This window comes from Elephas maximus, chromosome 12 (assembly GCF_024166365.1).
Source record: "Elephas maximus indicus isolate mEleMax1 chromosome 12, mEleMax1 primary haplotype, whole genome shotgun sequence".
In the NCBI taxonomy this organism is placed as follows: Eukaryota; Metazoa; Chordata; class Mammalia; order Proboscidea; family Elephantidae; genus Elephas; species Elephas maximus.
In genome coordinates this window covers 87,911,382-87,930,744 of record NC_064830.1, presented here as the reverse complement: position 1 = coordinate 87,930,744, position 19,363 = coordinate 87,911,382, and the positions used below count along the sequence as shown (strand labels likewise).

Below are 19,363 nucleotides of genomic sequence, written 5' to 3'. Positions count from 1 at the left end.
TGCCCCATATATCTTTGTCAGATGGCCATATATTATAGGAAAAAAAATCAAAGAGCAGAAAGTATATTTAGTATATGACCTTTTCTCTGAGAGAAAATAAAATACAGTCACATCGTTACTATTTGTAACAAAGAAGCAAATGAGAGAGCACATGTATAAGAGAGACTTTTTACCATTATTTTTTTAATACTGTTTTTCTTTTTGAAAGATTTGGATTTATTTCCTATTCAAAAAAAAAAAAAACTAAATTAAACTTAAAATATTAAGTGTCCAAAAGGCTGATTCAAATTTTCTTTAAAAAAAAAAATAGTATAACAAGAAATGCTGTAGGCTTTCCCAGCTCAGGCCCAAGAGAGGGCGGTCCGTCAGCAGGTGATGGAAGAGCCTCCATGAACCTCAGGACCCCGAAGCTTGCCGGAAAAAGAACATAATATTTTCGGAGGACAAACTGCCTTCTTTTAAGAGATCAATCTGTAAATGTATGAGAGATAAGAATGAAGTGATGACAAAAGATGGTTTCTGGAAATTGAAACAATGGCCCTATGTTTCTTCGCTAAGCCAGTGGGCTATTGGTGACCCACTCATTTATGTGAGGGCAAAGTTTTTATGAAATAGCCAGCCAAGATAAGGATAGAAAAGGGATCAGAAAATAAAACTGGGGCCTGGCCAGAAGGCTTGTCTGGAAATCATGGTTTTACTTGGGGCTGGATTCCATTACTGCTTCCTGGGCACCATTGATTGCCAGGCGCTTCCTTGTACGATAGCTCTCAGAATTTCCTAACCTATGCCACAAAGCAGCTCAGAGAAGTAAAGTGACTTGCCCAGGAAGGAAGAGGAAGAACTCGGCTTAGAAACCCATGGGTCTGACTACACCCCCGGTGCTCAGGCTCTTTACAATCCTCTACCGCCTGCCTGCACGCCCTTCTTCAAGTCCAGGAATGTGGAGCCCCCCAGCTACATCGTCATTACCCACCTCCTCCCGCACACACCCTCAGCCCCATTCCAACTTCCTGAGCACTTCTGGAACCTTCATCCTGGCTTCCACCTGCAGGGGTTGCAAAGACACATGTTGGATAATGTGGCAAACTCAGGTGGTGGGGTAGGGGCAGGCTTGAGATCACCTGCTTAGCCTAGAAGGGGGAATCACTGCTCAGCTCCAACCGGTATCCATGCAAGAATAGGGACCCCATTTTGCTAGACGAGATTTTTCCAGAGAAGCTGCAAGTTCGGTTTTATGAGAAAGCGTCTAATTTTTAAATGTTGACAAGTCATTAAAATTTAAAGCTCTATTCAGGCCCAATAAAGCAGCTCTCTAGTTTCCAACCTAATAAATAACTAGGCAGAAGGCTGAAAAATCTCCTACTTCCCTCATTGTGGAAGTGGCGTAGTGGCTAAGAGCTATGGCTGCTAACCAAATGGTCAGCAGTTCAAATCCACCAGGCACTCCTTGAAAACTCTATGGGGCAGCTCTACTCTACCCCATAGGGTTGCTACGAGTCGGAATCGACTCAACCGCAAAGGTTTTTTTTCCCTTTTCGTTTATCTTGATGCCAACGACCCCTTTGGAAGGACCTCTTTAAGGAAATTGCATCAAAACAACAGGAATCTGTGAGACAAAGAGCACACCTGGTAAACACAGGCCCCTATGTGGGCCTCTGGGGTGGCTCTGGGCCTCTCAGTTACATTCTGCCTTCCGAAAGCCTGAAACAATGTGCCTGTCACTCTTTCTTTGCATTTTCTGTGTAAATCAAATTCCCGGGGCCCAGTTTACTGCCAAATTACCTGAGATAAACAAGTCACGCTAAGATCCTCTTTTCCTTTCCAAACCCAAACAGCAGCTGGCAGCTAGCAATGGTTATTTATAACTTGCACACTGTTTCCTACATTCGGTTGGTCTAGAAATGCTTAGCTATGTGTTCTTTGGCCAGCTTCATAATTAGAAGAGAGCCTGAGGACAATGAAGGGGTGGAGAGGGTAGGCTCTGGGTCAGCCTGTCTGGCTCAGCCGCTTATTACCTTCTTGCGAATCCTAATAGTACGAATTCCCTTTAAGTTCATTGTCAGGGTTAAGACAGCATATGTAAAAACACTTAAAACAGTGCCCTGCACACAGTAGGTAGTTCCTGGTTATTAGTTCCCTCTCCCATGAACTACTGACTATTCATGGATCCCAGTGGGTTCTGCTGAATTCTGCCTCCCAAATATATCTGGAATCCGTCCACTCCCCTCCACCACCCCTCTCCAAGCCCCCTTCTTCAACAAGCATCTAGTGGTCTCTCAGCCTCCATCCTGGCCTGCCTTGACCCCCAGCAGCCATATATAAATAACACGTTATCATTTGCTTGACCTGCCAATGTTCCCCTCTGCATGCAGAAGAGAATCCAAACTCCTGGCCCTGGATGATCAGGCCTGTGTGGCCAGGCACCTGTGACCTCTTGGACCTCACTATGTCGCCTTGCTCAGGCCCAGGTCCCTGCAGCCCCATCAGCCTTTCTTCTAGTGCACAATTCCTTCCTGCCTCATGGCCCTTACTCTCTCTGTTCCCTCTTTCTGGAGTACACTTCCCATTGGTCTTGGAATGGCTAGTTCCTTATTATCGATCAGGTCTTAGCTTAAACGGACCTACCTTCTCAGAGAGAACTAGCCCCCAGGGTCCCTACTTTAATTTTCTGCACAGCACTTATCTTTTTCTTATTAATGTGTTTGTTGTGGTCTGTCTTCCCAATAGCTGCTCTGTTAAATCAGAGGCCCCATCTGGCTTTTTCACCACTGAATTCCCCACACCTGGAACAGTGCCTGGGATGGATCGGCACTGGAAGACATTTCTGGAATTGATGAATGAACAAATGACTGAATTTCTGAATGGACAATGCCGGAAGGGACAGGAGGCATAATTATGAACTGCAGTAAAGACTTCATCTTCTCTGGCAATGTGCTTTGCTGACCCCTTCCCCCCACTATTTCTGGGATGGTGAAACAAAATATGACAAAGTTAAGTTTAATACCCCATTGGAGGTAATTGGATAATATTGATTTTTTTCCCCACTTGAATAGTAAAGATAAGTAAATGCTACACTTTTATAATCTAATCAGTGGTTTATATGACAACACGCTGAACTGTACTTCGGTCTACCACTGTTCTATCACACAAGCTCCACCCCCCCAACTCAGCTCTATCCTCCCACTCCCAGCTTCCCATAGAAAACAAGCATGGGCATGGCATTTGTGAAAAGGTGTGTACATGGGTGTGTGTGTGTGCATCCAAATTAAAAGGCCTGTATCTGTTATCTCTAATCTGTCTTGGAAAACACAGGAAATGGTGCATGAGACCCTCCCCCGAACCCTAAGGAAACAACAGGCATTCACTCCTGGGACAGCTGACTCCTACCGGTAGCCTACTAAGAGTCAGGCATGGTCCTAAAGGCTTTAGATGAATGAATTCACTTGATGTTCAAAGCAGCCCTATGGAAAGGTTCTTTTATCATTTCCATTTTACGATTTAAGAGTCTAGGCACTAAGAATATACCCTGGACTGCCAAAAGAACAAACAAATCTGTCTTGGAAGAAGTACAGCCAGGATGCTCCTTAGAGCAAGGATGGCGAGACTACATCTCACATACTTTGGACAAGTTATCAGGAGGGACCAGTCCCTGGAGAAGGAGATCATGCTTGGTAAAGTACAGGGTCAGCGGAAAAGAGGAAGACCCTCAACAAGATGGATTGACACAGTGGCTGCAACAATCGGCTCAAACATAATGAGGATTGTCAGGATGGCGCAGGACGGGCAGCGTTTCGTTCTGTCGTACATAGGGTGGCTATGCGTCGCAACCGACTAGACGGCACCTAACAACAACAGGCACTAAGAGATAAAGTGACTGCCTTCTCCGAGGTCACGCAGCTGATGATAAGAGGAGGAATCTGAGTTTGAAGCCCCTCTGACTCCGCAGCTCTGCTCCTTCTGCTTCTCTCCAGAATAAGGAAGGCACAGGGCAGTGAGCAGCCACAAGAGAGGGAGGGAGAAGAGTCTAAGCCTTTGCCCTGGTTTTCACGGTTCCCTTCTGCAGGCTTAAAATGAAATCTCCATCTCAAAGAAGGCAAGAAGCAGAACTTCACACTGTGCAGCCTCATTAGGAGGGAGGCTATGCGGTGGGGGTGGGGTGCTGGGCTGAGACAGACCTGGACCTTATTCTCCCACTCCCAGGCTATGTCATCAGGAGTGGGCATTTAACTTCCCTCGGCCTTGGCCTTAGTGTCTGATGAAGGACAGCAATCAGACCAGATCCCAAGTCTCTCTCTAGCTGCATCCAGCGCACAGATGTCTGTCGGGTCTCCGTAATGTTTAAAAAAAGTGTTTTGTTTTCCTAGTCAACGTTTAGAGCTTGGTGATTTCACATTAAAAATTACTGATACCTGGATTCTCTTGAAAAAATGGAAAAATCTGGCAATAAGGGCCTGTATTCCGCCCTGGCAACAGTCAACAACAGGAGGTGAGGGCGAGGGGCCGCCAGATGGTGTGGGGCCCTCCGGTTCCCACCCCCACCTCACAGCTGTCTCCTTGCCACGGAGGCCAACTCCAAGTTGCCATTTGTCACAATGCCTGAGAGATTTTTCCCTGTAGTAATGATGAAAGTGAGGTCCTTGTGTCCACGTCTCCAGCAAAAGCGAGAGCATCACCAAATCAGAGAAGTAGCTAATACTCACACAGGTACTTACTGTGCGCCGGGCCCTGATCTAAGGACTCTGCATCTGTTAACTCAATTCAATTCTCACAGCAATCCTAGGAGGTGGATACCATTATCATCTCCATTGTCTAGATGATGGAGAGACCAAGGCCCCCACATGCTTCAAGAAACTAGTAGACAACAGACTTCTTTATGAAACTGAATAATATTCCTGGGTATCAGATATATAAAGTATGTTTAGGTGTTATAAGACTCCAACATAAAACAGCATAATGATATAAATCCTGGCCACTGCAGTCACTTACATTACCTACCTGGTCCCTGCAGGCTTCTAAATTTGTGATCCCTTTTTTTTTTTTTTTTTTTACCCTGGATCCTTAGGGTTCTCAGATACTTCAGACCTGTTGCCCCCGAGTCAATTCCAACTTATAGCAACCCCACAGGACAGAGCAGAACTACCTCATTGGGTTTCCAAGGAGCGCCTGGTAGGTTCAAACTCTTGACCTTTTTGGTTAGCAGCCATAGCTCTTAACCACTTTGCCACCAGTGTTTCCAGGTACCTCAGGGTCCCCAAAATAGGACCTTGGACTAGACTGATCAAGTCCTTTCCAGCTCTAACCTTCCGTGATTTTAGGTGGGTTCATAAAATGTATCTAAAAGGTTGGGGACTATTTGGAGAACACACACACACACAAGTTCACTTAGAAGTCACTTCTAAGTTCACTTAGAAGTCAGAAAGGTGTGCGCCTTGAGAGTCCTGTGGTTGGTGACCTGATGTGTGTGGTCCCTCCACTTTCCTGCCAGGTGCCACCTTCACCTGTGCCTTTCCTATCCCAAAGGATGCTTTAAGTCAAGGGCTATCTCCAGAGAACCCACCAGCTGCAGGTGGTCAAGGTAGCAGTAGGCTCAAAAGTAAAGTAAGAATGAAGTGACTTTATTGGGAGAGGAAATTTATTGGGGAAGGATAGGAAGGCTAACCGAAAAGTACAGAGGGAAATAACAAGAAAACAGAGGCTACAGTAAAGGTAGCTAGGACAGGGAACATTACGATGACTGGGTAGAACTACTCCAAAGGACAATGTCTGGAGGAACCATACTTCTGTGCTAGAGAAAAAGTAAACCTGCAAGGGCCTCTGAAACTTAGCCTGGAAGCTTGGCTACAAGGCCTTTCTGTTTGCTTGATGGAGATCAGCCAGCAATTCACCAGGGGACATGTCAGTTAATCTCTTTCCTGGTTACAATGTCAACCCAACAAACACTCACAGGCATCTATGTTGTGCCAAGTCCTTGTGCCGGGTGTTCAGCATACAAAGGAACAAAAGTAGCTCCTGCCCTCAAAGAGAGAGAAAGGCATGGAGCCCAACAGCTATGATACAGCCCGATGCACAGAGCTATGGAATCTCACCACACAGGAGGACTTAATTTTGTAGGTCGTGCCAGTTGCTGCAATCGACAGTGTAGAGGGAACTTGCGAGAAGGGCACAGCTGGCAGGAACACAGCAAGGGCAGAGGCAGGGAGGCAGGAACCAGTATGGTGAGCTCAAGAGATGGCCAGCATTCTGAAGGGGCTTGGGTGTGAGCTGGAATCTCAGACACCTGCAGGGTCAGACCAGTGTCTCAATGCAAGTAGTGAGCTCTCATGACTGAAGTCAGCAGCCAGAAGGGGTCAAACCATCAGCGCAGGTCCAGGATCAAGGGAGTGACCATAGCTCAGCGCTGGACAACCAGGGCAGTGTGGGATGGCAGGCCCCGTGGGGTCAAACCACCCTGTTTATCAAGAGACTGGGAAGTCCAGGTTTTTATGTGAAATCTCTGTTTTTAAGTAGGGGAAAAACATCTATGGATCCGGTTCAGCCCAGTAAAAAATTCCTGGACATGAGATGAAAGTGGGTAAGTGTGTCAAGATGCGCTGGAGTCTAGCAGAACAACCTCGGGGAGGTGAGAGGGGAGGAGAACTGCTCACCCAGAGAAGCTCTCCCATTAAAGTGCTATGTCCACAGGGCAATTATTAATGTCACCAGTAGTCAGCCCAGTAGCATTGAGGACAACTGTTACTTAATCTTAATCTTATATATAATCTTACACATAAAGTGCTCTGCAAGTAGCTTTGAGCTCTCCTTTCCAACCAGATTGCTGTTCCTAAGGCCTCGTCTACTTGGAAATGCAGGACCAGCCACAGAGGCAGGCCCTGAGGGAGCTGAAAGATAATCAAGGGTGATGCTTTTTAAACTGTGCTTATACCTCCACTGGCACAAACGGCAGGCCGCGCCCCCAGACTCACTCCCTGGCCACAGTGGAGGGGCAGGGTTGAGAGAGGGCTGATGATATACTAAGGAGTGTGAACTTTATTGTGTTGAGTCCTGGCTTTGCTACAGATGGGCTGTATAGTACAAAATGGGCACAGTCTGGAAACACTGGTGGTGCAGTGGTTAAGTGCTATGGCTGCTAGCCAAAGGGTCAGCAGTTTGAATCCACCAGGCGCTCCTTGAAAACTCTATGGGGCAGTTCTGTCTGTCCTATATAGGGTCGTTATGAGTCAGAATCAATGGCACTGGGTTTGGTTTTTTTTTGGTATACTGATTTGTCTCAAGAACCAAATGAGATCCTCTATGCTAGGGGTTGGCAAACTATTCCAATAAAGGGCCAGATAGTAAATATTTTTTGTTTTGCAGACCATATGGTCTCTGTCATAACTACTCAACTCCGCCACTGTAGCATGAAAGCAGCCATAGACAACATGATATGAACAGGTGTGGCTGTGTTCCAATAAAACTTTATTTACAAAAGCGGGCAGTGGGCCAGAGTGTTCTGGGAAAGGCAAAGGCCTTTACAATGTTATCTTTTAGGGGCTCCTATGTATCTTTAAGAAACCCTGGTGGCGTAGTGGTTAAGTGGTACGGCTGCTAACCAAAGGGTCGGCAGTTTGAATCCACCAGGTGCTCCTTGGAAACTCTATGGGGCAGTTCTACTCTGTCCTATAGGGTCGCTATGAGTCGGAATCGACTCGATGGCATTGGGTTTGGGTTTTTTTTGATGTATCTTTAGGCCTCTCTCACTAGACCACGAACTTCTTAAGGGCAGGGCACATATCCTCCCTCCTCTTTTCAGATTAGTAAAACTAAAAGAACAAATATGGCACAGTATGGCACATACTATGCCCAAGTTAATACTAGAACAGGATTGTAACTTTAAATGACTACTGGGCCAGGTAGGTCCGCATGTCCTGAGGGACGCTGGTCAAGCAGGTGCTGTGATGAAGTGAAAAGTGCTGCTCCCTTCTAAAGGGGGCAGTGGCTCAGCTCTAGCCATGAGGGAATTGCTGCAATGCAGAATTCTGATTCGGAGTTGACAGAATTTCTTGACATTTTCAAGAGAACAACATAATCAGATATTTGTGTGAAATCTCCCAATCTTTCAGTTTTGGTGACTAATTAAAAAATTTTAAAACAAATTATTATGGGCTAAATAAACATGCATAGTGGAAACCCTGGTGGCATAGTGGTTAAGAGCTACGGCTCCTAACCAACACGTCAGCAGTTGGAATCCACCAGGTGCTCCTTGGAAACTCTATGGGGTAGTTCTACTCTGTCCTATAGGGTCGCTACAAGTCAGAATTGATTTGACGGCAACGGGTTTGGGTTTTGTTTTTTTTTTTTGGTATGGACTATGTTCAGGGAGGCAGTGGGTGGCACAAACAGTTGAAGCACTCAGCTACTAACTGAAAGGTTGGCAGTTCAAACCCACCCAGAGGTACCTCAGAAGAAAGGCCTGGTGATCTGCTTCTGAAAGGTCACAGCCATGAGAACTCTGAAGTGTAGTTCTACTCTGAAACATATGAGGTCACCATGAGTCCGAGTTGACTAGAGAGCAGCAGGTTTGGTTCTGGTTTGGGGCTGTATTCAGTTCCGAGGCTATCAGTTTGCAACCTCTGATATAGAGAATTCATTTTCAAATCACTACATCTCTATTTTTTGAGTTTCAAAAAAAAATTTAACTTATATTTAAAAAACTAAAAACCACCCTTACAGAAAACTTTTAAGAATAGTACAACACATACACCCTTTGCCTGGATTCGATCTTATTCATCTTGGTATCTCTTCCTCCCAGCACACAGAGGGCACTGAAATGTTGTTGGATCAATGAATGAACGCCATTTAAGGAAACAAAAGCAAAGCCTAGCACGTCAAGGTCAAGTTAGCTAAAACGACAGGGTGGCATGAATGGGAAAGAAAGGAAACGAGTCAGACCCACGGATGGGAGCAAAGAAGACAACTGAAGAGACGCAGAGACTATCTGGAATACACATTTCTTTTGCCTGCTGAATGCTTGCTTTATTTTATTGTTGTTTTTTGCTTGGCTTATTTTAAGCAGTAAGAGAAACAGGCCAATTCCCAGGAGCCCAGGTGAACACATACCAGCACAGGGGAGATCAGATATGCTCACAGTGTACTTTCAGCAAAACCTGACTAATTCAACCATCACCCGGTGTGCAGTTGGGGATTATTTGGACAAGCTGGGCGAAATTTCATCTTGGCATTATGAATTCTTGGAGAAAGTTTGCTAAGCAAATGAACAGTGTAAACAGGGGAAATGTTGAATATTTGCTCTGGTGGGGGGAACAAAAGGCAAATGAACAGCTTTAAAATCCTCTCTAATGATTCTGCTGTGCTGAACTTTTGTCTATAATTATTATGTTCCCAGAAAACTGAGTAGAAATATTTTTTCTAAACCACCTCCTATTATAAAAGCACTAGGGGGAAATTTGACTTTAACACAAAGGTGAACGGTTTCATAGGCAGAAGACTCACGCATTGCCAGTTTACCTTTGTCTAAATTAAAAATGTCAAACACTGGGGTTTCTTTTCAATAAAGACTCAGCTAATGACAAAGATGACTATTTGCTAGAGAGTTCCTGTCAGAGTCCCCCTTCCTTCTTCTGCCTGCAGTGTCGAAGAACTTGGTTCGTTTGTACATAATGAAGCATTAGCTACCTCACAGGAGAGTTGTTGTTATTGTTTCTTTCATATGCCAGACTTGGTATTAAGTGGCTTTATGCACTATCTTACCGAATCCACAAAGCAAGGCAGGCTTCATCATTATCCCCATTTTTCTGACAGGCAAAACTGAGGCCTAGAGAGTCCAAAGTACATAGCTGAGATTCAAATCCAGGGTTATATATGACCACCCAAAACTGATGAGCATAGGCCATGCTGCACTGCAGAGTCAGATGTGACTTGCCCAAAGTCAAAACCTCTGTGTGTATGTGTGTGTGTGTGTGTGTGTGTGTGTGTGGTTGGGGGTAGTTGTGAAAAGCTATGTGATTTTGACATGCAGAATAAACCAAACGACAATTCAGTTTGGGGATATCTGCTAGACATTTGAGCTTCCGTCAGTTTAGGAAGTAAACACCTTTCTAATAAGGCCAGGCTTGGTTTACCTAGTGGGCTAGAATCGTAACTCATCCAGGTACGCTTCACTTCACCGGACGAATGTGTATGTGCCTATAAAATTGTGCGTAAATCAAAGTTATAAAAATTGGAATGGAAACTGGGATTCTTTGAACGTGAAATCTAGTTCTAGGGTAAATACGTTCTTCAAGAGGAGAAATTATTCCTTTTTGGAATAATTGGAAACAGATTCCTCCACTGGGCGATAACGTTACTAGGAGTAATGATGGGCTAACAATTAGAAGTGACCAGTCAGACTTCTTGAAAATGGTCTAATATAGCATGGTTTCTCAAAGTGTGTTGCACGGATCCTAGGAGGGGGTCTTCAAAACCATATCTGAGAGTCTGCTAGAACAAAACTACTTCCATAACCATCCTAAAATGTTATTGGTCTTTTTCACTGTGTGAACATTTGCCCTGATGACAACAGCTTGGACGCAAAGGGAGGTATGAGAATCTAGCTGCCTTCTAGTAAACTAAACATTGAAGACATCTGCAAAAATGTAAGCAATAACTCTTCTATGTTATTTTATTGTTTTGGAAAATACAAGTATTTTTCATTTAAAGCCTTCAGATGTAATGCGTTTATTATTGTTTTTAAATGAATTGGTAAGTGAAAGTTGTAAGATTTTCTCAGTTTTAATTTCTAATATGATAAATATTGTAGATATAACCCACATAAATGAAGCTCTTTTGACATAAGCACATAAAGAAATGCTGAGTCAACAAACACTTGAGGACTTCTGTTGTTTCATGGCAAGATTACCTTGACCTTTCCACGGGGCAAAGTGTTAAATGGCATTTTACAGCGCCTCGGATGTACAAAGGGCAAAGATGTCTTTTAAGCATAAGACATTTTTCAGTTAGAAAAAATGTTTTTCTACCCTGCAAGAAGTGGATATCACAGAGGAACAAATTCTCCAGGAGTGAGAGATAGTGTTGTAAAAAAAAAAAAAGTGATCTGGATTCTAGCACAGACCCTGCCAGTCTCTCTAGGCCTTAGTCTTCCAATCTGTAAAATGAGATACTAGAATAGCCTATCTTTAGATTAAGGAGCCCTGCTGGCACTGTGGTTACGCACTCGGCTGTTAACAGAAAGGTCAGTGGTTCAAACCCACCAGCTGCTCCATGGGACAAAGATGTGGCAGTCTGCTCCCATAAAGATTACAGCCTTGGAAATCCTATGGGGCAGTTCTACACTGTCCTATAGGGTTGCTATGAGTTGGAATGGGCTCAATGGCAATAGATTTTTTATCTTTGCTTCCAGTTGTCAATCCCATGATTCTAAATCAGGGATTCCTAACTAGTGAGTGGCCTACAGGCTGCATCTGGCTTTCAGGTTGATTTGGCCGTTGTGGTATTTTGAGAAGTGCCCCATGAAGACAATTGGTTGGAGCTGAGTGAACTGCTTCCCTTTTAGACAGGCAACTGATTTTCAGTTAGTCACAGTCCCAACCCAGCCCACTAGACTTGCCCCTGCAGACATGTGATTCCCAACCTCTGGGATCAACGGTGCGTAAGATCCTTTCCAAATCTCAAATTCTATAATGCAGCTCCAGACCCAGAGTGTCTGGGTTCCTTACTCACTCTGCCACTTGCTGGCTGTGTGACTTTGGGCACATTACTTAACTTCTCTGGGCCTCAATATCCTCATCTGTAAGACAGGCGTTAACACTGGCCTCAAAGGGATATTATGAAGCTTACAAAGCTGTCGCCTGACACCACTCACAGAGTTTCTGGCACTGAACAGTGCTCTGTTAATGTGGTCTATCATTATCAACACCAAAGAAGAGGAAGGTAGTATTCCCTAAGGTAGTATTCCCTAGTTCTCCCCACCTCCATTATCAACTCTCTTTCCAGCAAGTGACCACCGCACTCCCCATGATGACGCTTATCCCCATACCAACTCCCAGATCCCACAATTCCACATCCCAGGCTCCTGGAAACCACTGAAACTCCAGACACAAAAGATCCTCCCCAAACCTCTACTCTCCTTTTCTATCCTAAAACCCCTCCCTGAGGCCCCGGCCAGTACCAGGTTCCTTACAGTAGCACAGCCTGCCGCAGTGGCCATACCACTGACCACTCTCCCCAGCCTCTTCTCCCAATCCCGGAGCACAAAGCCTCCTTTTCTTTAGATGGGAGAATAGCTGCCCAACCTCCCGGAGGGGCCCACGGACACTGACCGTCCATCCCGAGAGGCGGCGGTTCCGGGTACTCGAACCGGAAGCGGGCCCTACAGTGTTTGCAGTTCCCCTGGTTACTGCGGGGCTCCGGGCCAATGGTGGTGGAGCTCCATCGACTGAGCCCGCCCCCAAAACGAGTGACGTCAGGCGCGCGCTCTGGAGCTGCCCCACAGATTTTCTGGTCCGACCCGCCTCCCAGGACCGCCAATCGTTGTGCGCAGGCGCGCTGGGCCGAGGGCCTTGGCAGAGTGGCGCGCAGGCGCTTAGAGCGCTGCCAACTGAAGTAGCAATGGACGCGCTGGAGTCGCTGTTGGACGAGGTGGCCCTGGAGGGGCTCGATGGCCTTTGTCTGCCTGCACTCTGGAGCCGTCTGGAGACGCGAGTGCCGCCCTTCCCGCTGCCTTTGGAGCCCTACACTCGGGAGTTTCTGTGGCGGGCCCTTTCCACGCACCCAGGCATCAGCTTCTATGAGGAACCGCGGGAGCGACCCGACCTCCAGCTCCAGGACCGGTCAGCTGCCTGGCCCTGCGGGGGGGACGGGCCCAGAGCCCGGGGTTTAATGGAGCTTGTTCCTACGGGAGGAGGATGGGGAAAATGAGCCCAGCGAAGACTGGAGTCTGCTGGAGGGCGCGGTGTTGAGGCTGAATCAGGGTCCTTTAGGCCTGGCAGGGCCCAGGGGCCTGATGGGGTCGGGGGACCATCTGGTAATGTCCCATTATGTGTGTGTGTTTGTGGGTGGCGAAGAGCAGGACTGGGGACGGAGAGTTATTCTTCCGGCTTCAAGAGTATTTCCTGTAAGGTAGAAGATAGGATTGGAGTGGGAGGGCAGTTCTGATCAAGACTGGGGACCGTTGAGGTCAACAAACCTTTAGGGCGCATCCATTCAGTGCCAGTTTCATGAATCTAAAACAACTAAGAGATCTGCCTAACAGCAGACTCAGCCGTAATAATAATAGCTAACGTTCATTGAGGAATTAATACTGGCTAGGTACTGTTTTTTTTTTTTTTTTTTAGGTACTGTTTTTAGGTACTGTTCATGGAGCCCTGGTGGCACAGTGGTTAAACGGTCGACTGCTAACCAAAAGGTCAGCAGTTCGAATCCACCAGCCGCTCCTTGGAAACCCTACAGGGCAGTTCTACCCTGTCCTATAGGGTTACTATGAGTCAGAATCAACTCGAGGACAATGGGTTTAGGTACTGTTCTAACTTCCTGTTCTAGGACCTTCAGTTAGATGAATTCATTTGATTCTCACAACAATCCTAATGAGGTAGGTGCTGTTGCGTTCTCCATTTTATATATGAGGAAACTGAGTCACAGACAAAAATTCAGTAACCTGTCTAAGCTTGTGGAGGTAATAAGTGACTAAATGTTGATTTGAACCCAGGCCGCCTGTCTCCAGAGCCTGTGCTCTTAAGCCGTATTGTGAGGGTCAGGCGAGGCCCCCAGAGATAATAAGGTCCAAGATGATACTTAAAGTTTGGATTTAGCTGGCCAATTGGTGAGGAGTATTCTGGGTAGAGATGAGCAAATGCGAAAGCCTGAAGAGAAACGTTTGGCTGAAGTGTGGAATTGGTGGTGGGGAATAAGGGATAATAGTTGACACCTAAATGTGCTTATAATGAGTTGGGCACTGTTCTACGATCCTACATATAGCAAGTTATTTAATTTTTACAACAACTTTAGGAGGTGGGTATTGTTATTATCCCCATTTTTCTAAAGAGAAAATTAAGGCACAGAGGGGTTAAGTGACTTGCTTAAGGTCATCAGCTAGCAAGGGCAGAACTAGGATTTGAATCCAGGTAGTCTGGGTTGCTATGAGTCAGAATTGACTCGGACGAGTTTGTTTTTTCAGTATGGGTTCAGAATCCATTCTGCTCTTAATTGGCTCAATCCAAATTAAGAGGTTTATCCTTTATCAAAAGGAGAATTGCAAGCTACTGAAGGAAGTGGCCTGATGAAATATTGGGAAGAGAGGTCAGACTAGGGGCGAAGAGTGGAATTAGATTGGTATTAATACAATCATGGACAGAGGGGTGGTCTAGTTTACCATAGTGGGTGTGGAATGGAGTGAAACAGGTGGAATTAAGACCAATTAGGTAGAAGAATCAAGAGGATTTGGTGCCTAATTGGATGTGGGGTATAAGAAGTGATAGGAATCAAAGATGTTGCCCCCAGTTACTGATATTTGGGTACCTGAGCAAATGCTCCACATTGAGGTAGGGAACAAAAGAGAAAAGCAGCATGGTGGCTGAGTCTAGTGGGAGGTGAGGAAGGTGCTGGATTTACTTCAGGACGCATTGAGTTTGAGATTGCTTTGGGGCATCCAGGTGGAGACTCTGCCCTGCTTTCACTCCCATGAAGCCAGATGTTTACCAGATTCTGTTTAGCAAACATGTGGTTTCATGGGAGGGAGGAACTGAGCTTAACATCTGTGAGTCATCGCTTAAAACCAAAACGCATTGCCCACAAGTCAGTTCCCACTCATCGTGATCCAGAGTAGAGCTGCCCCATAGGGATTCCAAGGCTGTAATCTTTACCGAAGCAGACTGCCACATCTTTCTCCCGTGGAGCCTCCAGTGGGTTGAAACCCCTGACCTTCAATTAGCAGCTGAACACTTAACCACTATACCACCGGGCTCCTTGAGTCATCCCATATAGTTGGTAATTAGAACTGTTGGATAAGATCATCCTGAGGAGAGTGTGTAGTGTAACTGGAGGCCTTAAGACATAGCCCTGAGAAGCACCAACATTTAAAGACTAGATGGAGGCCAAGGATCCTTCAAAAGAAGTCTAGGAAGGCGTGGCAGAAGAGACAGAAGAACGTTCAGGCTGGGGTGGTGACGTGAAATCTGGGGTAAGATGGGATTTGAGAGTGGAGTGTTAAACAAGCAGCTGTCACAGAAAAGACAAGGAAAAAGAGGGTTGAAAAGCATGGATTTAGCCTCAACTAGATTAATGCAGGATGCGATCAGATTTCAAAGGAACATTTGACAAACTTGGCTGATTGGATAAAAGAAGAAAAGAAAGTCAAAGTTGACTCCAAGGTGTTGATGCAAGGAAAGGAAAGGAAAAGAGGGACTTTACTGGTGGTGGGGAGAGGTAGTCATGACTTTGGTTTTCTCCTCATTGAATTTGAGGTGTTTGGTAAACAATTGAAGATTGGTGTTTGGGGAAAAAGACGGAGGATTCACATGTGAGAATTGGCAATATGCAGATGATATGCAGATGATAATTGAAATCATAAAAATGGATGCATGTACTAAAGAGATAATTAAAGAGAGATGCAAAGGTCACTTCTTAAAGGAGTAAAGCCTTGAATCATTAAGTCCAAACTTGGTAGTTGGGAGACTAGACACCAGATTTAGACGGTGTCTTAGTTATCTAGTGCTGCAATAACAGAAATACCACAAATGGGTGGCTTTAACAAACAAATTTATTTTCTCACAGTTTAGGAGGCTAGAAGACTGAATTCAAGGCACTGACTCTAAGGGAAGGCTTTCTGTCTCTGTCTGCTCTGGGGGAAGGTCCTTGTCTCTTTTCAGCTTCTATTTCTTTGTTCCTTGGAGATCTCATGTGGCATGGCATCCATCTTCCCCTGTCTGTGTTCACTAGGCCACTTGCTCAATTGGCTCTTTTATATCTCAAAAGAGATTGATTTAAGACACAGCAGATACGAAAACTGCCTTGTTAACGTAAGAAAGAACCCATTCCCCAGTGGAATTATAACCACAGGTATAGAGGTTAAGATTTACAACACATATTTTGGGGGGACACAATTCAGTCCATAACATTCCACCCTTTGGCCCCCTAAAATTCATGTCTTTGCTATATGCAAAACACATTCACCCCATCACACCATCCCAAAAGTCTTAAATCAACTCCAAATCCAAAATCTCATCTTCTGAATCCTCTAATCGACTACGGCTGAGAAGTTAGCCAAATTCCATCCTGGGGCAAAATTCCTTGTCATCTGTGAACCTGTGAAATCTAGAGTACACAGATCATCAGCTTCCAAAGTATAACAGTGGAACAGGTACAAGGTAGACAGTCCCATTGCAAATGGGAGAAATTGGAGGGAAAGAAGAGTTCATAGGCACCAAGCAAGTCGGAAACTCAGCACAACAGATTATATTAGCTCTCAAGGCTTGAAAATAATCCTCTGTTCTCTGAGATCATCTGGGCTATGGCCCTGCCCTCTAGACTCATGGTGTTGGCCATGCTCTCCAGATTCTGAGTGTAGGCTCCTTGGCCTGGGCAGAAGCCCCACCTTCCAAGCCCACTGGTATGGAAACCTTGCCTACTCGGCTTTGGGTGACCCCATCCCCTCAGCCTCAGTAAGCTCCATTCTCTGGCCCCTGTGCATGGCAGCCCCATACCCTCATCTTTGTGCAGTGGCCCTATCCTCTTGGCCCCCATGACTGGTAGCCCCACACTCGGAACTGAGTTAGTGGAGACCTCTTTCTTTGAAATCTAGGAGGCCGTGGCTCCACTCTTTGAAATCTAAGAGGCTGTGGCTCTACCCTTTGAAACCAAGTCAGCCCTGTTTCCAGTGTTCTTTCAAACAGTTCTCATCTAGGAGCTGCTCCAGGAATGGTCCTTTTCTTGAAGGACAACAGATACAGCTCCTTTGGCCTGTTTCCTGCCTGTAGAATTCCAAGAGGTAGACAACTTCCCTTCCTTTTGTCCTGTCTCTGTCCCCTTTAATCTAAGCTTATGAGTTTTCTGCTGTGGTAGTTGGTTGGATTCATCAGTCACAGGCTTAATCTCTTTAACAAAAGATTGTGTAGCCACATCTTAGGTGAAAATTCTAGAACGCATGTTCTGAGTTTGTACAACAGAATTTTCTAAATCTTTAAGTTTTGTTTTCCTTTTGTGTAGTTCATTTTTAAGTCCATCTCTTTCTTCTTGCATTTTACTATTAAATGGCAAGGAAAGACCATGTGGCCCCTTTAAGATCTTGCTTGGAATCTCCTCGGCCAGATATCCAAGTTCATCACTTAGAAGTTCTGCCTTCCACCAAACATTTAAACATAAATCAGACAAGTTCTTTGCCACTGAGTAAAAAGCATCCCCCTTCCTCCACTGTTCAATTACACGTTCATCATTTTCTTTTAAGGCCTCTCCAGAAGCACACTTAAGGTCCACGAGTCTAATAATTCTCTTGTTGGCGTCATACGTATTCTCTGAGATGACAGAGACATCTCTGCGACTCTTCTCAATTTCTTCCGAGCCATCACCAGAATCGCCTTTGACATCCTTGATTCTACCAAAAGTGTCTTTAGGAATCTAGACTTTTACTATTACACCAAAAACCTGTTGTTGTTGATTCGATTACAACTCAGCAACTCTATAACCCAAAAACCCACTGCCATCGAGTTGATTCCGACTCATAGCGACCTTATAGGACAAAGTAGAACTGCCCCATAGAGTTTCCAAGGAACACCTGGGCTGATTTGAACTGCCACCCTTTTGGTTAGCAGCCGTAGCACTTAACCACTACACCACCAGGGTTTCAGAACTGCCCCGTAGAGTTTCCAAGGAGCGCCTAATGGATTTGCACTGCCAACCTTTTGGTCAGCAGCCATAGCACTTACCTGCTATGCCACCAGCGTTGTACTATTAGGCACCTTAAAGCTCTTCCAGCCTCCACCCAGTACCCAATTCCAAAACCACTTCCACGTTTTAGGTATTTGTTAGAGCAGCACCCCACTGCCAGGTACCAAATTCTGTCTTAGTTATCTAGTGCTGCTGTAACGGAAATGCCACAGATGTTTTACTTTAACAAATCAGAACTTATTTTCTCACAGTTTAAGAGGCTAGAGTCCGAATTTAGGGCACCAATGCTAGAGGAAGGCTTTCTCTCTGTTGGCTGTGGGGGAAGGTCCTTGTCTCTTTTCAGTTTTTGTTTCCTGGTTCCTTAGAGATCTCGTATGGTGTGGCATCTGTCTTCCCCCATCTGTGCTTCCTTGCTTACTTTGTTGCTTGCCCAATCTGCTCTTTTTATATCTCAAAAGAGATTGATTTAAGACACACCCCACACTAATAAAACCGAAAACCCACTCCTGTTGAGTCGATTCTGACTCGTAGTAACCCTACAGGAGAGAGTAGGACTGCCAAGGAGTGCCTGGTGGATTCAAACTGCCAACCTTTTGGTTAGCAGCTGTAGCTCTTAACCACTACACCGCTGCACAAAGAAAATCCATTCCCAAATGGGATTAGAACCAAGGTAAAGGGGTTAGGATTTATGTCTTAGTTATCTAGTGCTGCTATAACAAGTACCACAAGTGGATGGCTTTAACAAACAGAAGTTTATCCTCTCACAGTCTAGGAGGCTAGAAGTCTGAATTCAGGGTGCCAGCTCCAGGGGGAGGCTTTCTGTCTGTAGGCTCTGGGGGAAGGTCCTTGTCATCAGCCTTCCCCTGCTCTAGGAGATTCTCAGCACAGGGACCCTGGGTCCAAAGGACACAGGCTCCTAGTTTTACTTTCTTGGTGGTATGAGGATTCCCCCCACCCCCTCCCACTGGCTTCTTTCTTTTATATCTCAAAAGAGATTGACTGAAGATACAACCTGATCTTGTGGATTGAGTCCTGCCTCATTAACATAACTACCTCTAATCCTGTCTTGGAAACCCTGGTGGCGTAGTGGTTAAGTGCTACGGCTGCTAACCAAAGGGTCGGCAGTTCGAATCCGCCAGGTGCTCCTTGGAAACTCTGTGGGGCAGTTCTACTCTGTCCTGTAGGGTCACTATGAGTCAGAATCGACTCGACGGCAGTGGGTTTAATCCTGCCTCATTAGCATCATAGAGGTAGGATTTACAGCAGATAGGAAAATCACATCAGATGACAAAATACTGGGAACCATGGTCTCACCAAGTTGACACATATTTTTGGGGGGGACACAATTCAATCCATGACAATTTGCAGTACATATTTTTGGAGCACATAATTCAGTCCGCAACAGAGGGGAACCAAAAGGCTGTGACTTGGGCCAATAAGGTGGTTCTGTTCTCCGTATCCAGCTTCTGGAGTGGATTTGGGGGATCCTGGA

General features: G+C 45.5%; 2 protein-coding genes across 3 annotated transcripts in view; one reads left to right on the top strand and one right to left on the bottom strand.

Moving 5' to 3' along the window:
- The window catches only part of KATNIP (katanin interacting protein), a 201,643-nt gene extending 189,180 nt beyond the window's left edge, over positions 1-12,463 (bottom strand). The window contains exon 1 of the mRNA XM_049902788.1: positions 12,315-12,463. Coding sequence (XP_049758745.1) covers positions 12,315-12,321 — 7 coding nt within the window. The 5' untranslated portion in view covers positions 12,322-12,463. The remainder of the gene's footprint in view (positions 1-12,314) is intronic.
- A 75-nt stretch (positions 12,464-12,538) lies between these two features.
- GTF3C1 (general transcription factor IIIC subunit 1) overlaps positions 12,539-19,363 on the top strand; it is an 89,341-nt gene continuing 82,516 nt past the window's right edge. For both annotated transcript variants that reach the window (XM_049902797.1, XM_049902796.1), the window contains exon 1: positions 12,539-12,824. In XM_049902797.1, the coding sequence (XP_049758754.1) occupies positions 12,604-12,824 (221 nt within the window). In that variant the 5' untranslated portion in view covers positions 12,539-12,603. The remainder of the gene's footprint in view (positions 12,825-19,363) is intronic.